At 48.7% G+C, this 25,523-nt stretch overlaps 1 protein-coding gene across 1 annotated transcript in view; it reads left to right on the top strand.

Annotated features, from left to right (window-relative positions):
* Nucleotides 1-758: 758 nt before the first annotated feature.
* zdhhc17 (zDHHC palmitoyltransferase 17) overlaps nucleotides 759-25,523 on the top strand; it is a gene marked incomplete at both ends in the record, with an annotated part of 42,796 nt that continues 18,031 nt past the window's right edge. Inside the window, 8 exons of the mRNA XM_080537569.1 lie at nucleotides 759-821; nucleotides 13,196-13,302; nucleotides 14,867-14,989; nucleotides 16,249-16,326; nucleotides 19,000-19,144; nucleotides 20,971-21,035; nucleotides 21,733-21,895; nucleotides 25,236-25,361. Of these exons, the coding sequence (XP_080393695.1) occupies nucleotides 759-821; nucleotides 13,196-13,302; nucleotides 14,867-14,989; nucleotides 16,249-16,326; nucleotides 19,000-19,144; nucleotides 20,971-21,035; nucleotides 21,733-21,895; nucleotides 25,236-25,361 (870 nt within the window). The remainder of the gene's footprint in view (nucleotides 822-13,195; nucleotides 13,303-14,866; nucleotides 14,990-16,248; nucleotides 16,327-18,999; nucleotides 19,145-20,970; nucleotides 21,036-21,732; nucleotides 21,896-25,235; nucleotides 25,362-25,523) is intronic.

The raw sequence follows: 25,523 nt of genomic DNA, 5'->3' as shown, positions 1-25,523 counted from the left end.
TAGGAAAAAGTTAGGATATTTATAGCATAGCATATAGTACAGCACAGTGTTTTATTTGTATAGTATAGTATAGTGGACAGTGTACATAGCCTTTATTTATGTAAACCAGCTCTTTTCCCTTCTTGTTTTTAGTATTTTTTTCCTAGCACCAGGGGAGCCCCCCCTCCCAAATTTCGTTGTATGGTACCTGTACTGTATAAATGACAATAAAGACCATTCATTCATTCATTCATTCATTCATTCATTCATATGTATGGAGACAGGTTCAAACACATTTCGGGGAGCTTTTCAAATGGCCCTACAAAATCCACAATGAACTGGGAATGAGGATAACACACACAGAATCAAAGGACCCACGGGTTTCCATTTAAGTCAAACACAGTTAGATAAACGTGTTGCACTTGTATGGGTACATCATTGGCCTCCTTGTATGGAATACTCAATATTTAAGCAGCGGAACCAAATAATAATAATAAAAAAAGAGCACCTCAAAACGATGATGTGACACAATGACGTAATGCAACATCCATGTACCACCACAACACCCCCCACCACCACAGCTTTAACCCAGAACATCCCATAAGATAACACACACGTCTAAATAATAATGTGTAATACGTCTAAAATAAAATAAAATAAATAAATAAATATGTATGTATATTAATCTATGGAACATCCCCACCCTCCTCCTCCTGTTCAGAGTCGAGAGGCATTGTGTGTTTCTCCCGTCATGCTCAGCGAGATTGACCCAAACCAAGATGGCGGACGTTATGGACGAATACGAGAAAGAAGCTGGCTGCGTCCCCGTGCTCCATCCAGAGGTAAGAGGCTCGTGCGTTGGAGAATAAAACGTTCTAGAACGATTAGAACGTTTAGAACGTTTAGAACGCACCGTTCTTTTGTGTAAAACCACGAAGCAGACAGACGTCCTGTCGCCAGGCGCTCGAGCCACTGCTGCGTAATAGCATGTTAGCACGTTAGCTTGTTAGGCTAAACTGGCAAAAATGGGGTTCTATGGCCAAACACCCAGGTTAGCATGTTAGCACGTTAGCTTGTTAGCAGCTAACTGGCATAAAATGGGGTTCTATGGCCAAACACCCAGGTTAGCATGTTAGCACGTTAGCTTGTTAGGCTCAACTGGCCAAAATGGGGTTCTATGGCCAAGCTAACCAGGTTAGTATGGAGTCAGCTGGCCAGCTTTCCATTGAAACAATACAAGTCTTCATGTGTTTATTTATTGTAGTTAACAGTGAATAGAAATGGACAGTAAGTTAAAGCGTGTCTGTGTTGCCTGGCTAAGCTAAGCTAATGTAGCTGTTTGACGTCGCCAACAACTTGGGGGTTTTGCTGCAAACCTGAGATTCAACCACTTGACTTCTTCTTTGTAATGTCATCAGTGATACCCTTGCAGCCATGCAAACATAGATGGGGGATGAGCCTGATCATCTTTGGCCTGATCAGTGACACGGATGACAAGCGAATCTGTGATCTTAGATAGTTTGTGAGCTGACATTGTCATTGTGTGTTGATGTTAGATTTGCTGGACCAAAAGGATTTTAGATAACTAGATACGATAAGCGAGCTGCACATTGTTGTTGTCATGGGTTTGGTTCTGCCGTGCTGTTGTGTTAGCCTGCAAGCTGTGTGAGATTGAGATTGGTTCAGGAACTGTCAAGCAAAGGCCTGGATGTTAGTTCATAACAATGCATGTTGAGTAAAGGTTTGAGACCACAAACAAACAATCAGGACCTAACAAATGACGATCATATGAATGAATGAATGGTCTTTATTGTCATTGCTACAGTACAGGTACCAAACAACGACATTTAGGGGGGGGGGCTCCCCTGGTGCTAGGAAAAAAGACTAAAAACAAGAAGGGAAAAGAGCTGGTTTACATAAATAAAGGCTATGTACACTATCCACTATACTATACTATACAAATAAAACACTGTGCTGTACTCTATGCTATGCAATTGGGACCTAACAAATAATAGCCTACAAACAAAGAGCTGTCGATCAACAAGAGGCTAATTAATAAAGAAAATGGTTATATTAATTGATGGCCTTATGCTTTGACTAATTAGCCAGCTAGATTCTTCTCCTGATTGTTGTCTCACCTAGCTAATAAGACACTTTGTGCCATCCAGGATTATAACAACAAGCAGATCTGAGAACAAGAAACTCTGTCTCTCCCCTCTTTCAATTTTCAGGATCATTCGCCTCACAGGGGACCTCCCACTGTGAATTATTAATGGTTTTTACTAACTCACTTGTGTTGCCCGTCCTGTTCAGCCACCCGGTGCAGGATAGCTGATCTTACCTACTTGCCCCCTCTTGTCTTACTGGGAAAGTGGCCTGTGAATTTTCGTTCACTGGGCAACAAGCCACAGAAACAGCTGACAGCCCGTGTAGTGACGATCTAAAGACAACGTTAAGCACTTGCCTCATCACTTGACACTCAAACACACCAATGACCAATGTTGAGGTAATTACTGACCGACGTTGAGGAACCTTGATGTAATTTAGGCCTATATTTCCAGAAGAAAATGTGTTCCCCTGGTATTAGATTGAAACAGCTGCCAAAGGGAGACACATGATTTCCATCACTCATCTTGTGACCTGCATTATCTACCGACTAGCAACACATTATCAAGACAGATGGATGGGGATGCTGCTTTTTGCATTATCTAACCTCATCTAACCTAATATGTAGCCATTTACTGGATATGCATGTAGCCTAGTTGTCTAATGCTCTGTTCAGAGATGCTTGTGGGGGCTGCAGACCTGCTGATGGTGATTTCAGTTGCATATTGTGACTTTTCATAGCCTACATTGTGTTTGTCTGTAGCCCAGTGCAGAATATTTGGGGGGGTGGAGATCCACAGGAAACAATGTCATCCCGTTAAAACACAACCGGCAACTATGCAGAAGAAGGAAAGTCATTTGGGGAGACTGAGGGTGAAACCTGAAACCACAGGGACCAGGCACTACCTGCAGAGGCTTGGGACGTGGTGTAGAGGTAGACTGCTTAAACTGGAGTAGGCCTCAGCTAGCATACTGCTCATCCTGTTCATTGGCTAGCCCGTGCGATAATGATCTTATACTGAATAGAACTAATTAACAGCCCTTTTTTATTAAGTAATTACTTTCTCTCAGTAAGAGCACAGTGAATCAATAAAGCCTCGCTACAGATCTCAGCTTTTTGTTCTAGATGGACACCCCTGTCTTGATGGGGGTGGAGCCTGCCATCTGTTCCTTCTTCCCTTGGTTACATGGCTTTTCTCTTCTTTTACTGTTTTTGCATGCCACGCCTCTGAATATGCAAACATGTATGATTTGAATGAGCATCGTTATTAGATTAGATTTAGATTAGATTCAACTTTATTGTCATTGCAGAGTACAAGTCCCAGACAACGAAACGCAGTTTAGCATCTAACCGGAAGTGCAAATAGTGATATGAAACATGATAGTGATAGTTATAGGCTAGTTATAGTATAGTATGGCAAGTACGGTAGTTAGAGGTAGGCTATATACAAGAGATGGATAGCCATAAGCTATGTACAGTTAAGGTAGCTATGCACAGTATGTATACAGATGTATAAAATAGAGGCTAGTATATCAAGGCTGAGGGCAGAACCTGTGCCAGAACCCTTGGGGCGTAACTCTTTCTAACGGATGAGAACCATTGAGACAAACAGGTTGGGTTAATCCCTCGGTAGAGCCAATGTTTCCCCTGACTTGTCAAGACTGTCATGTTTACCGTTGGCCTATTGTTGATGCTCCTGAGCCAGGCATTCCTCTGATTCCAGTTGGTTGACGGTGTGTGTGTCTGTGTCCGTGTCACGGGGCTGGATAGTTATCAGAGTTTGTGGAACAATAGACTCTAGAATATAGGCAAGATTTGTATCATAATTATTGACATTACATTACAGTATATATTATACATAATAATAGCCCTTTCACCTTGTCTTATCTTAATAGAAAGTATTACATTTCTCCAATTAATCTAAAAAATAACTAACAATATTTTATATTTAAGTGCAACATAATTTGATTTGACCCTAACCATAGTCTTATTTTATGCACCAAAATTGTGGCATGCACTGCCAGTTTACATTAGGGATGCAACCTCAGCAAATATTTTCAAGTCAAGACAAAAAATATTGCCTTTAAATAACTAAATAATAAAATTATGATTATATAATGATTAAAGCACTTTCAGCTGCAACGTTTGCATGATAAGTTAAGCTATACGAATAACAGTTATTATCATTATAGATAATATAATTATCATTATAGTCTGATAGACATAATTTCACTGTTCATCTTTGAGGTGGGAATCTGGGTCGTCTAGTACTGTACCCAGGCAGTCTGAGAGACGCAGAAGACTGCTGCGTGTGACTGTTTGTTATGCAAGTTCAGACGTCCTCTCCTAGCGCCTCTTCTCTTCTCTTCCCGCTGAATCTCATTGAACATTCGCTGCGAACGTCCCCCCGTTGTTATGATGTTTGTCTCAGGAATAAAGCTCCTCTTGATGTGGTTTGAAAATGCAAATGATTGTTTTCTCTTCTACAACTGCAGAAGCTTTCCCCTGTATGTTGCTGCATTTGCAATTTCAATTGAGGTATTAAGGCAGCACAGTCGTGTATAAAAACTAGGGGTGTAAATCACCAGCTTCATCACGATACGATATTATATCGATTTGTTTGTATGACGATACAATGTTTGACGATATCACAATGTCAGTCACGATACGATTTCGATTCGATTCGATTCAAGATCGATATGACGATATGATCGATATGACGCGATATCATATGCCAATCTAACACAATTATCAATTGTAATAAGTGGTAATTAACATACAGCTCATTAACATACACACACACACACACACAGGTTCAGAGAGACATCCAGTCACACACGCACACACACACACACACACACGTCCACACACGTGTCACACACGTCCAGCAGGTCTGATATTGGTCTGAATGGATTCGCCTCGAAGAGTAGATGTTAAAAAATATATTTGGTGTCCAAAACGGTCAATGTATTCGCCCATTAGACTCCCGTTAGACGCACTCTCATTAGACGCACTCACACAAGCCGAACATTTCCGAAGATTACCGGAGATTGCCGAACGCGCGAGGAGGAGGAGCCGAGAAGTGGAGCCAGCCGGTAGACAGTCACACACGGAGAATGCGAGTCACACATTGCGAACGCGAGTATGTTACCTTTCCTGGTTCAGAGAGACTTACTGTCTCTCATCAAAAATGAAAAACATTTGTATCTTTTTCAAGTCTCTCTCTCTCTCTGCGCGCATAAGATGACGATATAGATCGATGTTTTTACATTGCATCGATGTAATCAGATCGTTAGTCAATGAATCGATACATCGATCGTTACACCCCTAATAAAAACCTCACGTTGAGTCTTTGGGATCATGGGTGTTGTTCTTCTTTCTATAACAAGGTTATAGATCCTCCAGATACAACAAGTGTTTTTTTCACCGCCATTGTCCTCCCCAATTAACCCAAACTTAAACATTGAATTATGACCAGAGTGGCCTTCGTTTTTAATTGGATTTCAGGTTCTGCTGGTCGGCTGCAGCTAGGTACGACCTCCCTGCTTCTGCTTTGGCTCAGGGAAGCAGACAGTCATCGCACAATGTAGTAGCGTTGCTACTGATTGGAGGTTAGCAGCTTCAATAACTGATGTGCAAGTCACGTGTATGCTACAATGAGCAAGGGACAGGTGCCCTAACATGAACCTTTCATACTGGGCCCATTGTCTGATCTGTCTAGATGCTGTCCATTATAGGCTAACTAGAGCCCATAGCTAGTTGATGTATACGATGCCACTCTGTTTTATTCAGATGAATGAATGAATGAATGAATGAATGAATGAATGAATGGTCTTTATTGTCATTAATACAGTACAGGTACCATTAGTGTTGTTCCGATACCGATACTAGTATCGGCATGGCCACCGATACGCACAAAAATGCTGGTATCGGTATCGGCGAGTACTAACAATAATAACACCCGATACCAAACTTTCACTATCGCGGAAAAACAAACACGCAACTGTGGTTGTCGAGGAGAGGAGCGGTGGAGCGGCGAGGCTCACCTCAGGTAACCTGCTGTCCCTTCCAGCTGCTCAGAGCCCAAGCTAAGCTATGCTACCGGGGCAACGTTCGGAAAGTCCCCCTGAGAGCGCCGGAGCGCACACTGGGCTCCGACGTCATAAACGGACCGAGGAATCCGATTGGACAAGAGGCGTTCCACGAGTGCCGATCAGTTTCCCAGAGCGACTTTTACCAACGCAGCCCTCAGACATATAGACTACGCCACTCCGCTTAAAGCGATCAACCCACAGCCAAGATAGGACACATTTTACACATTTTACAGGAAAAACATATCGACCTTAATCGATATTTATTTCGGTTGCACAGTCTAGCACCGCCACCGGCGTGCTGGAGAGAGTTCAAATAATAATAATAATGTCCGATAGAACACTACTGGCGCGCGGCCGCTTCTCCGAGTCCCGCCCAGCTGTTCCCCTTTCGGGATAGTTCTCAGCTCCGTCTCCGTGCCACACCCCCTTTCGGGATCTGCTGTTGTGGCGCTCCGTCTCTCTCTCTCTCTCTCTCTCTCTCTCTCTCTCTCTCTGTCTGTGTGTCTCCGTGCGGCAGGTACTTCCTGCCTCCTTCCTTCTCCCGAGGAGAAGTTTTCTCTATGTTTGTTTGAATTGTTTACATATGCAGAACACAGAACACATGCATTAGTGGTGCAGGAAGGCCTACTGTCACAGCGGAGTGTGTGCGACGCGCTGGCCAATGGGAGAAAGATCATCGGCCACTTCAAGCATTCCCCACTGGCCACTTCACGTCTGCAAACTGTACAGACTGAACTTGGAATGCCTAAAAACATGTTTTTTTGTTTTGTTTTTTCAAACGCCGTGGTATCGGATCGGTACTCGGTATCGGCAAGTACTGCACAGTAGGGATGCTCCGATTTATCGGCCACCGATTTAAATCGTCCGATTTCACTCCAAATGACTCGATCGGCGATCTGCAAAAATGGCCGATCGCAAAAAACGTTTTGTTTTTTTTTTTTTTCTTTTCTGGGGAAGACAGATAACTGAACAGAAAACATAGGAGGACGTAACAGTATGTAAACCATGAAGGCCACGTTTATGATGTCTTTTATACAGCCACATCGACTGACTTGGGCTTCAGGCCCTAACTGGGTGATAGGCCAGACTTTTACTATGCCATACAAATGGGTCTGCGTTTGCTTGGTGCCTAATGGATCAAAACTTTTGTCTAAAAAGCAAAAAATATGTAGGCTATCCAGTCAGTCGGCCTACAGTTATGTATTTAAAAAAAAATCGGTATCGGTTGATCTTGAGGAAAAAAATCGGTGATCGGTATCGGCCCCAAAAATCCAGATCGGAGCATCCCTACAGTCAGGTATCGGTATCGGTATCGTGATCAAAAAATGGTATCGGAACAACACTAGGTACCGAAATTTAGTAGGGGGGGCTCCCCTGGTGCTTGGAAAAAAGACTAAAAACAAGAGAGCCAAGGGTAAAACAAAAAAGAGAAAAGAGCTGGTTGACATAAATAAGGCTATACACTATCTACTATACTATACTACTATACTATACAATAAAACACTGTGCTGTACACTAAGCTATGCTATAAATATCCTAACTTTCCCTATATCTGAACCTTATGTACACATGGGTTGTCATATTGCACATCATATTTGTTGCACATTCATTAAAGTGTCGCAGTTAGCAGGTTTAGATGTGGTTGTGGTTATCCTCCTACTACTTCTGTATTTTTAGCTTGGGGCACATGGCATCACCCCCCGGGGAGAGCTTGCCATATGTCCAATTGACTGCCATTGACGAGAACTGAAATGCTGCATATTCAAACAGACAAGATTCAAATGTTACGACAGCAGTAGGTGCATGCAACCCCCCCCCCCCCAGATAACATTCTCCCCATACCCAACTAATGCCTCGTATGCCCAAAATGAGTGGATTACAGTGTTTCCTCCAGGAATTTTTACAATGGTGGCGGGTAGTGCTGACCGCGCGCGCGCTCGCGATTTTTTCGCGTGCACGCGCATGAACCGCTCAAAACAACGACGTAATTTCAGCCAAAACTCGAGGATGGCCCAAAAAAATAAAATGTTTTCCTGTACTTCTCCCGTGTGTCTCTTATTGTCTGTGTCTGCATGTTTTTCCAGCATGTAATTCCGTTGTCAATAAAACCAAAAACACTGATCTGACGTTTTTTTTCACAACGTTATTACTTGTCACTTTAAGCCCAGGAGGGAGTTAGCGATTAGCGATGTTTAGCTTAGCTTAGTTTAACAGAAGTATCTTCACTTTTAACATGACTTCCCGTGGTCGTAGAGGGCTGGTCGACGGCTTAAAATGACCGTGTAGACCTGTAGACCTTATCCAGCTATAGTCTTGTGTTTCTACCCCGGGCATAGCCGGTGTTATTCACGGACAAACACTCCTGTTAGAGTGGTTCTAGTACACTGGACATAGGTAACACATAGAGAGGCTTCTCCTCTCTCTCTCCATCCTACACTACACTACACTACGCATCCTATACTACACTACACTACGCTAGCTCGCGGTGTTCGGGTGACAGCCAGGGCGCGTTCGTAAATACGCTCTGGAAATCTGATCAGCACTCACGGAATGCCTCTTGTCCAATCAAATGACTTGGTCCCTTTATGACGTTGAACCCAGTGTGCGCTCCGGGGCTCTCAGAGCGAATTTACGAACGCAGCCTCAAGTTCAATACTCGCGACACACACGGACTGGTCCAGTTTCAGCGCTTGTTGTGGGTGTGTCTAGCGCTGTGAAGGTCTGAAAAGCGGCCTAAATCTTTTTTTTTTTTTTGGGTTGAGAAATCTGAATGGTGGCGGTCCGCCACGATGAAATGCATGTAGAGGAAACACTGGATTAGTAACTTGCCGACTCGTAATTAAAGGGCTGGAAATCGCACACACTGCAGTTATGTGCTGCTGGGGCCTGTAGTTCCAATTAGCCTGCAGCATGCTTGCGAGTAAGGCTCAGGGCTGCTCTGTTTGACCTTTGACCTTGGGGTCAATGGGTATTCCAGGGGTCAGGGAGAAAATGCTTAATTTCTCGAAGTCTGGATTTGGCGATGAGCACGTTTTCCCCTCGCTCTCACTTAAGATACAGAATACTCTTTGCCGTTAAAGGCCCACCGCAGCCTAACAAACATCAAAATGACCTTTTGCAGAGTGTGAATGTTCTCACTCTCACTGCTAACAGATGAATACAGATGAAGAGGTTGGCCTTGAATGCTGAAGTCTAGAAGGCTCTCTAAGGGCCTGTCAAAGAAAGGATAAATCATGATGCCAAGAATTGTCAATATTAGCAATTAGGCGTAACTTTCCTTACATCCACTGACAATGCGTCAAGCATCAAGTGGAATGTCTGCAGTCTAAACTGCGGCGTATTTTCAAGTAGAACATTCCTGACGCTGTTTATGCAGCACCTTCAATGTTAAGACTTAAGGTAAGGTAAAGCCTAGTTACTGATGCTAGGTTGCTTAAGTGCTAACAAACAACGTTCTACTCCTGACATTAGACCCAGTGACACGCCTCATTCAAACCCCCATAAGACTTAACCAGCGGACCGCCTGCACCATTAAGAACGGCGCAGAGAGAAATGCAGCCTAGAATCTGAAGCTGTCAGGACTCTCTATTCTTCCTCACAGCAGGGTGGCTGTGTCTCAGGAGGTAGAGTCGCCGTCTAATGATCACATGGTTGGCAGATCAGCGGTTCGAGCCCCGGCTGGCCACATGTCGAAGTGTCCTTAGGCAAGACACTGAACCCCAAGATTGCTCCCAGTGAGCGGGCCGGCCGGCGCCTTGCATGGCAGCTTGCCACCATTGGTGTGTGAATGTGTGTGTGAAGCGCTTTGGAGCAGCGCTTTGGAGCGCTTTTGGAGCAGCAAAAAAGGCGCTATATAAGTGCAGTCCATTTACCATTTACCATAGTAAAGCATGTCTGTTCTACATGCCACAGTTCTATCTGAACAACACTGAATACGGCCGCGCCGTCCAGGTCAGGTCAGGTGTCCACCATGTTGTGTCTTCACTATCATGATGTAAGCAGTGCTGCTGGCTCAGCGTTTCAGCTCTGGTGGAGGCCAGTAATTATATGCTGCAAGGCCGGGTGAGACGCTTTACTGTACATGTTCTCAAACGCCCTCCGCCTCTCTCTCTCTCCTGGCCCCCTGCGTGGGCTCAAGAGCAGCAGACTTTAGACCCACTCACCATATGTGACAGCAGCTGGCGAAAGAAAGCGGAAACCGACCAAATGTTCAGACTTATTACTATTCTGAAAAATGTTGATAAATGTCGATGTTGTTGAAAGTCAATGACACACTGGCTAGTCAAGCCAAAACGTTGCAATGCAATGGACTCAGTGAGTAATCCCCCCCCCACTACTACCTAGTCAGTGTAGATTAATGGGGATTACTCACCCAATCCATTGCTTTGCAATATTTTCGCTTGACTAGTAGTGAGTCAGTGTGTCATTGATTTTCAACAAAGTTGAGCAGATCCAAGATCTTGAGCAGATCCAAGATGGCCGAACGTCTGCCTGTGCTCTGTCTTGAGGGAGTAGTTCTGTTACCAAAAACAGAATTTCCGTGGCCTGGTGTGGTCCAGTGGTCTAGCACCGTGACCTGGGGTGGTCCAGTGGTCTAGCACCGTGACCTGGGGTGGTCCAGTGGTCTAGCACCATGGCCTGGGGTGGTCCAGTGGTCTAGCACCGTGGCCTGGGGTGGTCCAGTGGTCTAGCACCGTGGCCTGGGGTGGTCCAGTGGTCTAGCACCGTGGCCTGGGGTGGTCCAGTGGTCTAGCACCGTGGCCTGGGGTGGTCCAGTGGTCTAGCACCGTGGCCTGGGGTGGTCCAGTGGTCTAGCACCGTGGCCTGGGGTGGTCCAGTGGTCTAGCACCGTGGCCTGGGGTGGTCCAGTGGTCTAGCACCGTGGCCTGGGGTGGTCCAGTGGTCTAGCACCGTGGCCTGGGGTGGTCCAGTGGTCTAGCACCGTGACCTGGGGTGGTCCAGTGGTCTAGCACCGTGGCCTGGGGTGGTCCAGTGGTCTAGCACCGTGACCTGGGGTGGTCCAGTGGTCTAGCACCGTGGCCTGGGGTGGTCCAGTGGTCTAGCACCGTGGCCTGGGGTGGTCCAGTGGTCTAGCACCGTGGCCTGGGGTGGTCCAGTGGTCTAGCACCGTGGCCTGGGGTGCTCCAGTGGTGTAGCACCATGGCCTGGGGTGGTCCAGTGGTCTAGCACCATGGCCTGGGGTGGTCCAGTGGTCTAGCACCATGGCCTGGGGTGGTCCAGTGGTGTAGCACCATGGCCTGGGGTGGTCCAGTGGTCTAGCACCATGGCCTGGGGTGGTCCAGTGGTCTAGCACCGTGGCCTGGGGTGGTCCAGTGGTCTAGCACCGTGGCCTGGGGTGGTCCAGTGGTCTAGCACCGCGGCCTGGGGTGGTCCAGTGGTCTAGCGCCGTGTCCTGGGGTGGTCCAGTGGTCTAGCACCGCGGTCTACAGTGCACACATTATGCCCATGTCGGCATGGGTTAGAATCTGGCCCATGCCCTGCTGACATGCCCTCTCTCCCTTCTTCTCCTTATTTTCCTGTCTGTCTTCACTATTATATCTGTCCAATAAAAGGACAAATGTGAGTGGTACTGCCCCACTCAGACAAAAAAAATAACTTAAAAAAAACAAACCCCAAAACCCCATCATTTCCCTCTCAGATAACAAGGATGCCTCCCTGCTGCTTGTGAGCGGCCGATTTCCAAACCTCCTTCTAGATCAGGTTTCCTCTCGGAATGACATAACAGTGTGTGAAATAAATCGCCACTTTTCGCCGAAATGGGTGGTTTTAATAAACTCCTTTGCAGTGTGCTGGGCTGACTCACTCGCATCCTTTTCTATCTACACTATTTTGACTATAGCTGAAGATATGATGTATATAGGCGTTGAATGAGTTCTTACGAAGAAATCTCTTTCGACTCTGCATGAATAAGGAAAAGACGTGTTTAGAACCGTAGCGCATCCTCCTGTGTGGAAGAAGGCTCGACGCCGAAACCCGTCCACATAGCCTAGATACTGAGTATGCATTAAACCATCATTTCTGTTTCTATTGGAGAGTGCTGGCCATGTTAATTTCTTACAGACTCTGCATTAGCCATCAGCAGGAAGGGGGGGGGGGGTCAGGGTAGCATCTGGACATGTACCTGGCGGCCCCATCATCCCTCCCTCCCTCCCCTCCCCCGCCAGACCCAGAGAGACGTCATCACAACTGTACAGCTAGATTACAGTACTGCTCCTACTCGTGTTGAATGAAACCCCTAATAATCTAATAATCCCTCTGCATGAGCCTTGTCTCCTCTCAGCATCTCTCTCCTGCTCGTGTCGACGGCCGGATCTCCATCCTGGCTTGAGCGTTCACCAAAGCACCCTGATGCCAAGTCAACCCAGACCCATTCTGTACCATTTTAGATTATGTCGATGAACAAACAGCCTAGCGAGCGTAGCTGTCAGGCTAAAGACACGTACATTTGTTTTCTCTCTCCATGAGATCTCTTTGCCGGGCGTGTTATCGTTTGACCGTCCGTCCAGTGACGTCAGGGGTGTCTTAGACTGAAAGGTTGAGGAGGAGGGGTGGTGTGTGTGTGTGTGTGTGTGTGTGTGTGTGTGTGTGTCTGTGTGTGTCTGTGTGTGTGTGTGTGTGTGTGTGTGTGTGTGTGTGTGCGCCTGTTTACCAGATGAAAGGCTGCAGCGACAGCCCTCTTCTGGGAGATGGTAGATGGTAGAGAGGCTAATTGCAGCAGCGGCGGCGTTGCTGTCGATGGTAATTGAATGTGAAGGGCCTGGGCGGCCGTCCGTGGCTGGGTCGTATGCCCTCATCACCGCACACCTCCGCTCTATCACCCCCACCCACCTCTCTATCTCCCTCTCTCTCTTCAGTGAGATGACGCTATGAAGTCTGTGTAGGCCTGCCATGCCGTGCCAAGGCTTGGGTTGATTAGTAAACTCGGCTGTTCTCTCTCTCTCTCTCTCTCTCTCTCTCTCTCTCTCTCTCTCTCTCTCTCCTTCTCTCCCCACAGGAAATCAAGCCCCAGAGTCACTATAACCATGGCTACAGCGAGAATGCAGGAGGGCGCAAGAGCCACGTGGATGACTACAGCACCTGGGACATCGTCAAAGCCACGCAGTAAGTACTCTGCCGTGCGTGTGTTGGAACAGGAGAGCATTTCCTTGTTCCAGAACTGGTTTCTGAAAGCAATTCCTCTTTTACCTTTTTTTTTTTTTTTATGTCAGAAACATGCTTTTTGAGGAAGTGCTGCTACCGTATCCAACCGTCTACGCTAGTCCCCAGGGTGGCCAAGAAGCATGCGCTCGTAGCAGAGGACCCAGTAATGCACTCACTGCTAAACGCTACACCAGTTATGGCTTCCTATGCAATATAGGCCAATCATTTTACCTTGTGCCATGAGGCAAGGCACATTTATTTGTATAGCACGTTTGATACAACAGAGGCAATTCAAAGTGTTTTACATACAGCATAAAAAAATACAGTGAGAGGAGGATAGGATGAGTTCAGTCGAGGTGGAACCGGCCTGTACTGGCTGAGTACGGAGGCTGTTACCCAGAAAAATACGGCAATACAGCGGCAAAAGCAACCTCAAACGCCTCATCTCCTAGTCATACTGCTGGTTAGCGTCGCTGTTATCGATCGCTGCTCCCCCGATTCCCCCCCCCACGACCCGTTTGCATACAGGGGTGAAAGGCCCTATAGCGCAAAAAACGATAGGCTTGGAAAGCCGCCGCTAACAGAGAATTGATACCCTGTGTGATTTAGAACGTTAGAAGTTAGTTCCTTCAGCCGTTTTCCCCCCTACGCTCCTCGCCGACGGGAGCAGATCTATCAGCCAATCTAATTTCCCCTCCTGCGCCAGAAGAGATTTCCGTCGCACGATTAATGTGTTCACACTGCGTTATGAGATGTTCCCTTCCCTTCGCCCCCTGTGGAGCCAGAGAGATGCCCAGCCCAGGCCTCCCGCTGGGACAACGCTGCTTCACCGACAAAGACGCCTGTGTCTTTCCTCTCCTTTATTCAACAAGGAAGTCTGGTCCGACCAGACCCGTCCCTTTATTATGTTTTGATCGAATCATAAGACATACACTCCCAGAGCGCTTTATTAGGAACACTGTACTAATACTGTACTCAAATAGGCTGTGGCATCCCAAGCGATGATTGATCGGTATTAACAGGCTCCCAAAGTGTGCCAAGAAAACATTCCCCACACACCATTACACAACCTGAGTGAACGTGAAGGTGTACAGGTGTTCTAGATAAAGGGTTGGGTGAGTGTGTGCAGGATTGGATTGAATGCTTAATTTACCTGCTCTTTTAACTCATGCACTGCTTCCTTATGATGACAAAGGATTTTGTTAAAGGCCAAACAGCTTATGAAATACATGCATATACTAATGTTACGGTACATGTGGGAGAACTAAGGTTAGGGTTAGGTGCTACGTCGACTTGGTACATGCTGGCATGTCTAACCCTAACCCTGACCCTAACCGTTGCACCCTAGCACCTAACCCTAACCCTAGTTTTCCCACATGTACCGTATTCCCACATGTACCGTAACATTTATATATATATATACACACACACACACACAGTACCAGTCAAAAGTTTGGACACACTTCCCCGTTCAGCTGCGGGTGTTCAGACCTGTATGTTAACCTCTCCCTGCTGCGGTCTGCAGGTACGGCATCTTCGAGCGCTGCAGAGAGCTGGTGGAGGCGGGCTACGACGTCAGGCAGCCCGACAAAGAGAACGTCACACTCCTGCACTGGGCTGCCATCAACAACAGAATAGACCTGGTCAAGTGAGTCTGTCGCTCTGCCTTCACTCACTGACTCCTTCTCTCTGCTCACACACACACACCATGCTCTCTCACACACACACACACACCATGCTCTCTCACACACACACACACACACAACCATGTTAACACACACACACAACATGCTCTATCACACACAAACACACACTCCAGTTGTGTCGTATGTAACCGGACAGACTCTTTAAAACCTTTTTTCGGAGGGGGCAGTCCCACTCATATTTTTTCTTTATTGTGATAGAGACAGTAGAAATTAGACAGGAAAGATGGGTGAGAGAGAGAGAAGGGATGACATGCAGGACATGTCCGCGGCTGGAATCAAACCGGGAACCCTGCGGTTACGTGGTCAACACTTAGTCCGCTGCGCCAACCAGACAGACTCTTAGGCCCAGTCGGCGAACGATGTCCTGCTGTGTTCAACGCAGAGCCAGCCGGCAGGGGAGGAAATTGCCATCAAGCTCCCTGGGGTGTGTGTGTGTGTGTGTGAGAGAGCGTGTGTGTGTGTGTGTGTGTGTGTGTGTGAGAGAGCGTGTGTGTGTGTGAGAGAGCGTGCATGTGTGTGTGAGAGAGCGTGCATGTGTGTGTGTGTGTGTGTGTGAGCGTGTGTGTGTGTGTGAGAGCCTGTGTGTGTGTGTGTGAGAGCGCGCGTGTGAGAGCGTGCGTGTGCCTTCCGTTTGTAATAAACCCACACCCCAGCAACAACAACATCACCCAGCCCCGTGCCCGTTCCCCCGGGGGGACCTGAGGCTGATAACAGCAGCTTTCTGCTTCAGCTTTCTGCAGCCGACACAAGCAGACTCACTCTGTACCGCACTCCCAGACTGCTGTAACACTGCTGTACGTCAGGCATTCCCATTTCGCGTCAGATCGCTGGGTGGTGAATGTTCTAGAACGGAATGTCTAGCCAGTGTAACACTGGCAGAGCAGGACAAGAGCCAGTGCTGGGATGACTCGCTGCTAAAGTCTGATCTATCAATTTCCCTGAAAGGGCAGATAGCCTCGTTTTAATAACATCATATTCCTAGACTTCTATCTAGCGCAATAGCGAATAGAGCTGCATTTTTTATATATTTATATATTTTTAATCTCACTATGACTCTGCACCAACCTCACCTCTGACCTTGTTTGTGTGTGTGTGTGTGTGTGTGTGTGTGTGTGTGTGTGTGTGTGTGATTGTGTCTACGTGTGTGTGTGTGTGTGTGTGTGTTTCGTACATTTCTCATTCTGCCTCTCTCTCTCTGCAGGTACTACATATCAAAGGGGTCAGTTGTGGATCAGCTGGGAGGTGACCTCAACTCCACACCGCTGCATTGGGCTACAAGGTGACGACAACATCAACACCGCACACACACACGCACACACACACAGACTCTTCACAGTCGGGAGAGAGGTCGCAACGCAATGCGGCAGCACAACACGGTCAAGAACGAAGTGAAATCGTACGAAAAGCCACGGCCCCGACGTCTACCTACGTCTACCTACCCTCACCACCATCAGATGTAGCAAGGCTTAGCCACCGCTAGGCCACCGCTAGGCCTATTACTTCTTACTTAGACCTAAAGCTGCATTCAGAGCAGAGCATCCCTCCCCAGCCCCGCGGCTCAGTGTGTCCAGAGCAGCTCAGTGTGTTCAGTGTGTTCAGAGTGTTCAGTGCTCAGTGTGTTCAGTGTGTTCAGTGTGTTCAGAGTGTTCAGAGCTCAGTGTGTTCAGAGCTCAGTGTGTCCAGAGCAGCTCAGTGTGTCCAGAGCAGCTCAGTGTGTTCAGAGCTCAGTGTGTCCAGAGCAGCTCAGTGTGTTCAGTGTGTTCAGAGTGTTCAGTGCTCAGTGTGTTCAGTGTGTTCAGTGTGTTCAGAGTGTTCAGAGCTCAGTGTGTTCAGAGCTCAGTGTGTCCAGAGCAGCTCAGTGTGTCCAGAGCAGCTCAGTGTGTTCAGAGCTCAGTGTGTCCAGAGCAGCTCAGTGTGTCCAGAGCAGCTCAGTGTGTTCAGAGCTCAGTGTGTCCAGAGCAGCTCAGTGTGTCCAGAGCAGCTCAGTGTGTCCAGAGCAGCTCAGTGTGTCCAGAGCTCAGTGTGTCCAGAGCTCAGTGTGTCCAGAGCTCAGTGTGTCCAGAGCAGCTCAGTGTGTCCAGAGCTCAGTGTGTTCAGAGCCGGACGGTGTGTTTGTGTATCCGCATCGCCGCTTTTCCTCACCAAACCTAATCCCACTCAGCCACCCTTCCCCCCCCCCCCCCACCCCCCAGGCGGCCGGTCCTGAGTGAGAGCTAATGGGATCAGATGATGGGGAGCTGGAGGCTCTTCAGTACCGATCCATCCCCTCCCTGGTCAGATTAGCTGTGGAGATCTGTAGATCTTTATCCTTGACCACCGCCACCACCGCCGCAGCTAAACCTCTGCACAGCTGCTCTCTTCATGCGACGGTAGCGTGTAGGAACAGCTCATCGTGAGCTTAGAATGATACGGTTCTATCTCCGTTTAGAATGATAAGGTTCTATCTCCGTTTAGGGCAGTTCAGAGATATTGAGCGTCAAAGTTTGTACATTCCATTATGTTTTGTGAGATGGAACCTGTGTATTTTATGAATTACTAACAAAAAAATGTGAACATTTTAAAAATAACACCACACAGGCATTAATAAACACCTAATGGATCAGATTATGTAAAAAACTAAATTTTGACAAAGATGGAGATGGAACCTTATAATTCTAACGTCACGATATGTCATAAAGCCTGGGTAGAAAGCGAGTCTAACCCTGTATGTGTGGACGGGAACTACAGTGAACACAAATATGAACGCAACCCTTTTTTTGTTTTTCGCTCCAATTTTTCACCAGATGAAATCAAGACTTTTTCTGTGTACACAAAAGACTCAATTTCTCTCAAATGTTGCTCACAGATTTGTTTAAGACTGTGTTTAGTGAGCACTTCTCCTATGCCGAGATAAAAGTGTTGCGTTCATATTTTTGTTCAGTGTGAGTGATGCTGAGGATGTTTACAACACACCATTGCAGCAGTATAAAATCAACAGACAGCTTTGAACACTATTTCCAACGCTCTCTTCCTCTGTGTGGTTGTCATAGGGCTGGTGTGGTGTACGGTACACACAGAGACCTGTTTGCCAGATCGCCACATGAGACCCACAGTCTTACCTACTTTCACCCCTGTGAGAGAGAGAGTGTCCTACATTATTGATGTGGCTAGCAGGGGGGGCACCCAGCCTCCCATACCTGCACAGGCACAGGGCTCGTGTCTCTGTCAGCCCGCCCGCCCCCGCAAGTGACCTTTCGTAGAGGATCAGATGACTAACGCTTTATATGTGGGGCTTACCTGCTGCAGTATGTTTAATAGTTGTACGTGTGTGCTGTTAACAGCAGAGCGTACAGTGTCCTGTACGGTTATAGTCAATTTGTTCAGTAAGTGATTCTCCTACAGCTTCTCCATGGTGCATTCCATTCAGAGCAGTCTAGGGCTGCATTGCAGATACCTGCAGCCCTTTAGATTATTATCAGACCCAATCAGATTACCCGTACCATTACCCAATCAGATTACTTAGTCCATGTCATCCCTACTACAATTACCCTTTAAACAGAAGAAAGTAAAGTAAGAAGCCTTGAGATCCGATGGTTCTGGAGCCTAATGGTCCTTAGGGGGCAGAACCCTATCTCCTGTTTCCGTAGCGTGAGGCGGCTTGATGTACAAGTACACCCCCTGGACATGACGCTGGTATGTCGCAGGGTCTTACCCCCCAATCCAACCCTTAATGCTGAGTGCCAAGCAGGGAGGCATCAGGTACCATTGTTATAGTCTTTGGTGGTACGACTCGGCCAGGGATCGAACTCACAACCTCCCAATCTCAGGGCGGACACTCTAACCACAAGGCCACTGAGCTGTTTTTTTTATAACAGAATACATAAACATAAATGCTATTCAAAACTACTGCCAATGAAAGGTTGTTGATGTATGTTGTGTGTGTGTGTGTGTGTCTGTGTGTCTGTGTTCACAGACAGGGCCACCTCTCCATGGTGGTCCAGCTGTTGAAGTACGGGTCGGACCCCTCGCTGATCGACGGGGAGGGGTGCAGCTGCGTCCACCTGGCGGCCCAGTTCGGACACACCTCCATCGTGGCCTACCTCATCGCCAAGGGACAGGTACGCAGGGAGGGAGGCAGGGAGGCAGGGAGGGAGGGAGGGAGGGAGGGAAGGAGGCAGGCAGGGAGGGAGGGAGGCAGGGAGGCAGGCAGGCAGGCAGGGAGGGAGGGAGGGAGGGATGGAGGGAGGCAGGGAGGGAGGCAGGAAGGCAGACAGGCAGGCAGGGAGGGAGGGGCTGACATAGACCTGGGGATATCTAGACTGTAATCAACACCATTGATCTTGTGGTATTTCGGGATCCTTATAAGTTACTGTGTTGTGTCTTCCTCATGTTCATCTTCTGTCGACCTTTGTGGAATGATTTCAAATCTGACTTGTAGTAATAATAATTGTGTGGGGAACATGACGCGTTCCGACCTGCAGAGAAAGCTACAGGGCAGTTGGTGTAGGGATGAGGGCACAATTGACACCGGCTGATGGCAATTGTGCCCTCATCCCTTCACCAACTGCCCTGTAGCTCCCTCTGCAGGTCGGAACGCGTCATGTTCCCCACAAATAATAATAACAACTTATTTGTATAGCACTTTTCCTGCAAACGTTGCAGCTCATAGTGCTTTAATCATTATATAATGAGTTTTTAGGCTTGACTTGAATATTTGCTGAGGTTGCATCCCTAATGTAAACTGGCAGTGCATTCCACAATCTGGGTGCATAAAATGAGAATGCAGCCTCACCAAATCTCTTCTTTTGGTACACAGAGAAAGCCAGCGTCAGAAGACCTGAGAGCTCTATTGGGCTGATATGCTAGCAGAAGACCTGAGAGCTCTATTCGGTTGTTAAGTCTGACGTCAAACGTGACGTTTAGCAATTTCCGGGTCCAAACCAGAAATTCCCCGCACCTGAGTACCAGTGTACTACAGCGGTAGAATGATAGTTCAATCGTTTTTTAGACTGGGATCTATTCATACAACAAGGGACACAGCAGCACTTTCCCGTTTTTCCCGTATTTGTCAGTGTCTTTGAGCCTCGGAAAAGCGCTATACAAATATAATGAATTATTATTATTACTGAGGCATTTCGAAAGAGAGCGCCTCAGCCAACTTTGGACCCGGAAACACGTCACGACTTAACAACCGAATTGGGCTGATATGCTAGCAGAAGACCTGAGAGCTCTATTGGGCTGATATGCTAGCAGAAGACCTGAGAGCTCTATTGGGCTGATATGCTAGCAGAAGACCTGAAAGCTCTATTGGGCTGATATGCTAGCAGAAGACCTGAGAGCTCTATTGGGCTGATATGCTAGCAGAAGACCTGAGAGCTCTATTGGGCTGATATGCTAGCAGAAGACCTGAGAGCTCTATTGGGCTGATATGCTAGCAGAAGACCTGAGAGCTCTATTGGGCTGATATGCTAGCAGAAGACCTGAGAGCTCTATTGGGCTGATATGCTAGCAGAAGACCTGAGAGCTCTATCGGGCTGATATGCTAGCAGAAGACCTGAGAGCTCTATTGGGCTGATATGCTAGCAGAAGACCTGAGAGCTCTATTGGGCTGATATGCTAGCAGAAGACCTGAGAGCTCTATTGGGCTGTCATGCTAGCAAAAGGTCTTTCAGATATTCTGGTGCTGTGCCAGTGAGAGCTTTATAAACCAGCAGAAGGTGAGCCTGTGAAAGGCTATGAACATAGAGGAGTTGTTAGTTTCCTCCACCAGGGGGCGGTATATCATTTGTTTTCGTACAGCTGCATTCCACATTTGCAATGCAGCTGTATGCTAGCTCAAGCATCTTCAAAGAACTGTGTCGAGCATCTTCAAAGAACTCCTTTGTAGGGTTTTGTGACAGTTCCTCTCTCTCTCTCTTTTCTCTCTCTTTTCTCTCTCTCCCAGGACGTGGACATGATGGATCAAAACGGCATGACTCCTTTGATGTGGGCGTCTTACAGGACACACAGGTAGCGACCATGTGTAGCCCAAGCTTCACCCCTCTCCCCTTCCTCCTGGTCCACCTACACACAACCCCCCCTGCTCCACCTACACAACCCCCCGCTCCCCCTGGTCCTAACCCTCCTCTGTCCCCCCCTGTCTTCACCAGCGTGTTGTCCTCTCTGTCTAACCCTCCCCTGTCCCCCCCTGTCTTCACCATAGTCTTGTCCTCTCTGTCTAACCCTCCTCTGTCCCACCCTGTCTTCACCAGCGTGTTGTCCTCTCTGTCTAACCCTCCCCTGTCCCCCCCTGTCTTCACCATAGTCTTGTCCTCTCTGTCTAACCCTCCTCTGTCCCCCCCTGTCTTCACCAGCGTGTTGTCCTCTCTGTCTAACCCTCCCCTGTCCCCCCCCTGTCTTCACCATAGTCTTGTCCTCTCTGTCTAACCCTCCTCTGTCCCACCCTGTCCCCCCCAGCGTGTTGTCCTCTCTGTCTAACCCTCCTCTGTCCCCCCCAGCGTGTTGTCCTCTCTGTCTAACCCTCCTCTGTCCCCCCCTGTCTGTCCCCCCCATAGTGTTGTCCTCTCTGTCTAACCCTCCTCTGTCCCCCCCAGCGTGTTGTCCTCTCTGTCTAACCCTCCTCTGTCCCCTCCCCTGTCCCCCCCATAGTGTTGTCCTCTCTCTCTAACCCTCCTCTGCCCCCCCCCCCCCCCTGTCCCCCCCCCAGCGTGGACCCTACCCGCCTCCTGCTGACCTTCAACGTGTCGGTGAACCTGGGGGACAAGTACCACAAGAACACGGCGCTGCACTGGGCCGTGCTGGCCGGCAACACCACCGTCATCAGCCTGCTGCTGGACGCCAACGCCAACGTGGACGCGCAGAACATCAAGGTGAGGGCGGCGGGGGTTCTGGGCGGGGGGGGGGAGGAGGAACGCCGCCGTCTGATTGGCTACGCAAGGTGCAACAAATATGTGGTGGGGTCGTCGTGGTGACATAGTGGAGTTGGACCGATGATCAGAAGGTCATGAGTTCGAATCCCACCTGGGATCACCACCACTAGTGTGCCCTTGAGTAAGACCTGGGAACACCACCACTAGTGTGTCCTTGAGTAAGGCACTTAGCCCTCAGTTACTCCAGGGAGACAGTCCCTGTAATCTGTAATTGTAAGTCACTTTGGATAGAAGCGTCCGCTAAAATGGTTAAAATGTAAATATGTGGACGAACAAATAGTCTAATGGTCTATCAACAGAGGAGGGTGTTATTCTTAAAGCAGGGCTCGACATTAACGCCGTTTTACTTGTCCGGAGCAGAGTAAAACTTTCGCCGGGTTTGTTTGCGCGAGCACGACGACGCTGCTGGATCCTGGATCTGTTTACCTGTGTGCAGGAAGAACAACAGACGGCGCAGGCGCGAGACTAGACTAGGTGATCGTGAGTGAAGATAATTGCTTTGATAATATCTTCACTCACGATCATCTAGTGACAAACAAACCCGGCGAAAGTTTTACTTGTTCCAGTCAAGTAAAACGGCGTTAATGGCGCCCTACGTTTCCTCTGTGCTGTACCTCTGTGCTGTATCATATGAAACACACATCCAGTTAATTCTCATGTCTGGCAATCATTGGAAAGGTGAGGCATGGAGTGTGACGGACACACAGAATCGGTAATAATCTTGTTGTTGGGTTGTAGTCCTCCTCCTCCTCCTCCTCATCCACACCTACATCTCTGTCCTGTGTCTGCCCCCCCCCCTCCTCCTCCTCATCCACACCTACATCTCTGTCCTGTGTCTGCCCCCCCCCCTCCTCCTCCTCCTCATCCACACCTACATCTCTGTCCTGTGTCTGCCCCCCTCCTCCTCCTCCTCATCCACACCTACATCTCTGTCCTGTGTCTGCCCCCCCCTCCTCCTCCTCCTCCTCCTCATCCACACCTACATCTCTGTCCTGTGTCTGCCCCCCCCCTCCTCCTCCTCATCCACACCTACATCTCTGTCCTGTGTCTGCCCCCCCCTCCTCCTCCTCCTCATCCACACCTACATCTCTGTCCTGTGTCTGCCCCCCCCCCTCCTCCTCCTCCTCCTCCACACCTACATCTCTGTCCTGTGTCTGCCCCCCCCCCTCCTCCTCCTCATCCACACCTACATCTCTGTCCTGTGTCTGCCCCCCCCCCTCCTCCTCCTCCTCATCCACACCTACATCTCTGTCCTGTGTCTGCCCCCCTCCTCCTCCTCCTCATCCACACCTACATCTCTGTCCTGTGTCTGCCCCCCCCTCCTCCTCCTCCTCCTCCTCATCCACACCTACATCTCTGTCCTGTGTCTGCCCCCCCCCTCCTCCTCCTCATCCACACCTACATCTCTGTCCTGTGTCTGCCCCCCCCTCCTCCTCCTCCTCATCCACACCTACATCTCTGTCCTGTGTCTGCCCCCCCCCCTCCTCCTCCTCATCCACACCTACATCTCTGTCCTGTGTCTGCCCCCCCCTCCTCCTCCTCCTCATCCACACCTACATCTCTGTCCTGTGTCTGCTCCTCCTCCTCCTCCTCCTCATCCACACCTACATCTCTGTCCTGTGTCTGCCCCCCCTCCTCCTCCTCCTCCTCATCCACACCTACATCTCTGTCCTGTGTCTGCCCTCCTCCTCCTCCTCCTCATCCACACCTACATCTCTGTCCTGTGTCTGCCCCCCTCCTCCTCCTCCTCATCCACACCTACATCTCTGTCCTGTGTCTGCCCCCCTCCTCCTCCTCCTCATCCACACCTACATCTCTGTCCTGTGTCTGCCCCCCTCCTCCTCCTCCTCCTCCTCATCCACACCTACATCTCTGTCCTGTGTCTGCCCCCCCCTCCTCCTCCTCCTCCTCCTCATCCACACCTACATCTCTGTCCTGTGTCTGCCCCCTCCTCCTCCTCCTCCTCCTCCTCCACACCTACATCTCTGTCCTGTGTCTGCCCCCTCCTCCTCCTCCTCCTCCTCATCCACACCTACATCTCTGTCCTGTGTCTGCCCCCCCTCCTCCTCCTCCTCCTCCTCATCCACACCTACATCTCTGTCCTGTGTCTGCCCCCCCCCCTCCTCCTCATCCACACCTACATCTCTGTCCTGTGTCTGCCCCCTCCTCCTCCTCCTCCTCCTCATCCACACCTACATCTCTGTCCTGTGTCTGCCCCCTCCTCCTCCTCCTCATCCACACCTACATCTCTGTCCTGTGTCTGCCCCCTCCTCCTCCTCCTCCTCATCCACACCTACATCTCTGTCCTGTGTCTGCCCCCTCCTCCTCCTCCTCATCCACACCTACATCTCTGTCCTGTGTCTGCCCCCCCCCCCCTCCTCCTCCTCATCCACACCTACATCTCTGTCCTGTACATTCTCATGGTTATCTATCTGTCTGTCCATCTATATATCAACATATCTATCTTGTCTGTCTGTCTGTCTTTCAGTATCTGACTGAAACAGTAACATGTGTTTCTATGTATTATCAGTGAGGGAGTCTTGGGAGGTATCCGTGTCAATTTAATGGTGGAGGGTTAGGGTTAGTTAACTGCTGTAGGGGTTAATGGTGGAGGGTTAGGGTTAGTTAAAGCTCAAAACATTAATGTTATGACCATGTATGTAATGCGTATAGAGTTGATGGTGTATTAAATCTGGCGGTCATTGAGTACAGCGACTGATAAGAGACCAGAAACAAGCGAGATATCAGAAACACAGGGCATGGCGTCATCTGGTGGTCAATTGTCGACAGCACAGCACATCAACACACAGACTATCCTAACCATGAGAATGTTCCTCCTCCTGACCTACCGTCAACCTACATTTTACATTTACATTTTTGGCATTTAGCAGACGCCTTATTCCAAAGCGACTTACAATCAATACATTTGAATACTAAGGAAGTGAATCATCAATCCACCAGTCGTAGCAGGAAGAGTAATCCAGCTCAGGCCCGGGGCCACTGATAGAAGGAAAAACCTTCTTCTAAACCTTTTTTTATTTATTTATTTTTTGACACTGGAGAACAGAGAAACAGTACAAGGGGGCAATAGAAGTTTTTAGGGACACAGTAGAGGGGAAAAGCGGGTGTCTTCAGGAGATGTCTCACCATGTCCTCACAAGTCCCCTAGGCTCTGGTACTGGAGGTGTGTATGAGTCAGACTCTGTGTGAGGTGGTTGTGTGGCGCTGTGTGACGGGGGGTTAACGAGCCCCTGGACGGCTCCTCTCGTGTCTCCTCCAGGGAGAGACACCGTTGGACCTGGCCAAGCAGAGGAAAAACGTCTGGATGATCAACCACCTGCAGGAGGCCCGGCAGGCCAAGGGCTACGACAGCCCCTCATACCTGAAGAGACTCAAGATGGACAAGGTAGACACACATACACACATACACACACACATACACACACACACATACACATACACATATACACACACGTACACATACACATACACACACACACACACACACACACACATAAGGGCTACGACAGCCCCTCCTACCTAAAGAGACTGAAGATGGATACGGTAG

The sequence above is a fragment of the Nansenia antarctica genome (genome assembly GCF_963989245.1).
Source record: "Nansenia antarctica genome assembly, chromosome: 8".
Lineage (NCBI taxonomy): Eukaryota > Metazoa > Chordata > Actinopteri > Argentiniformes > Microstomatidae > Nansenia > Nansenia antarctica.
Note: the sequence above shows the minus strand (reverse complement) of the source record. Positions and strands in the feature narration are given on the sequence as shown.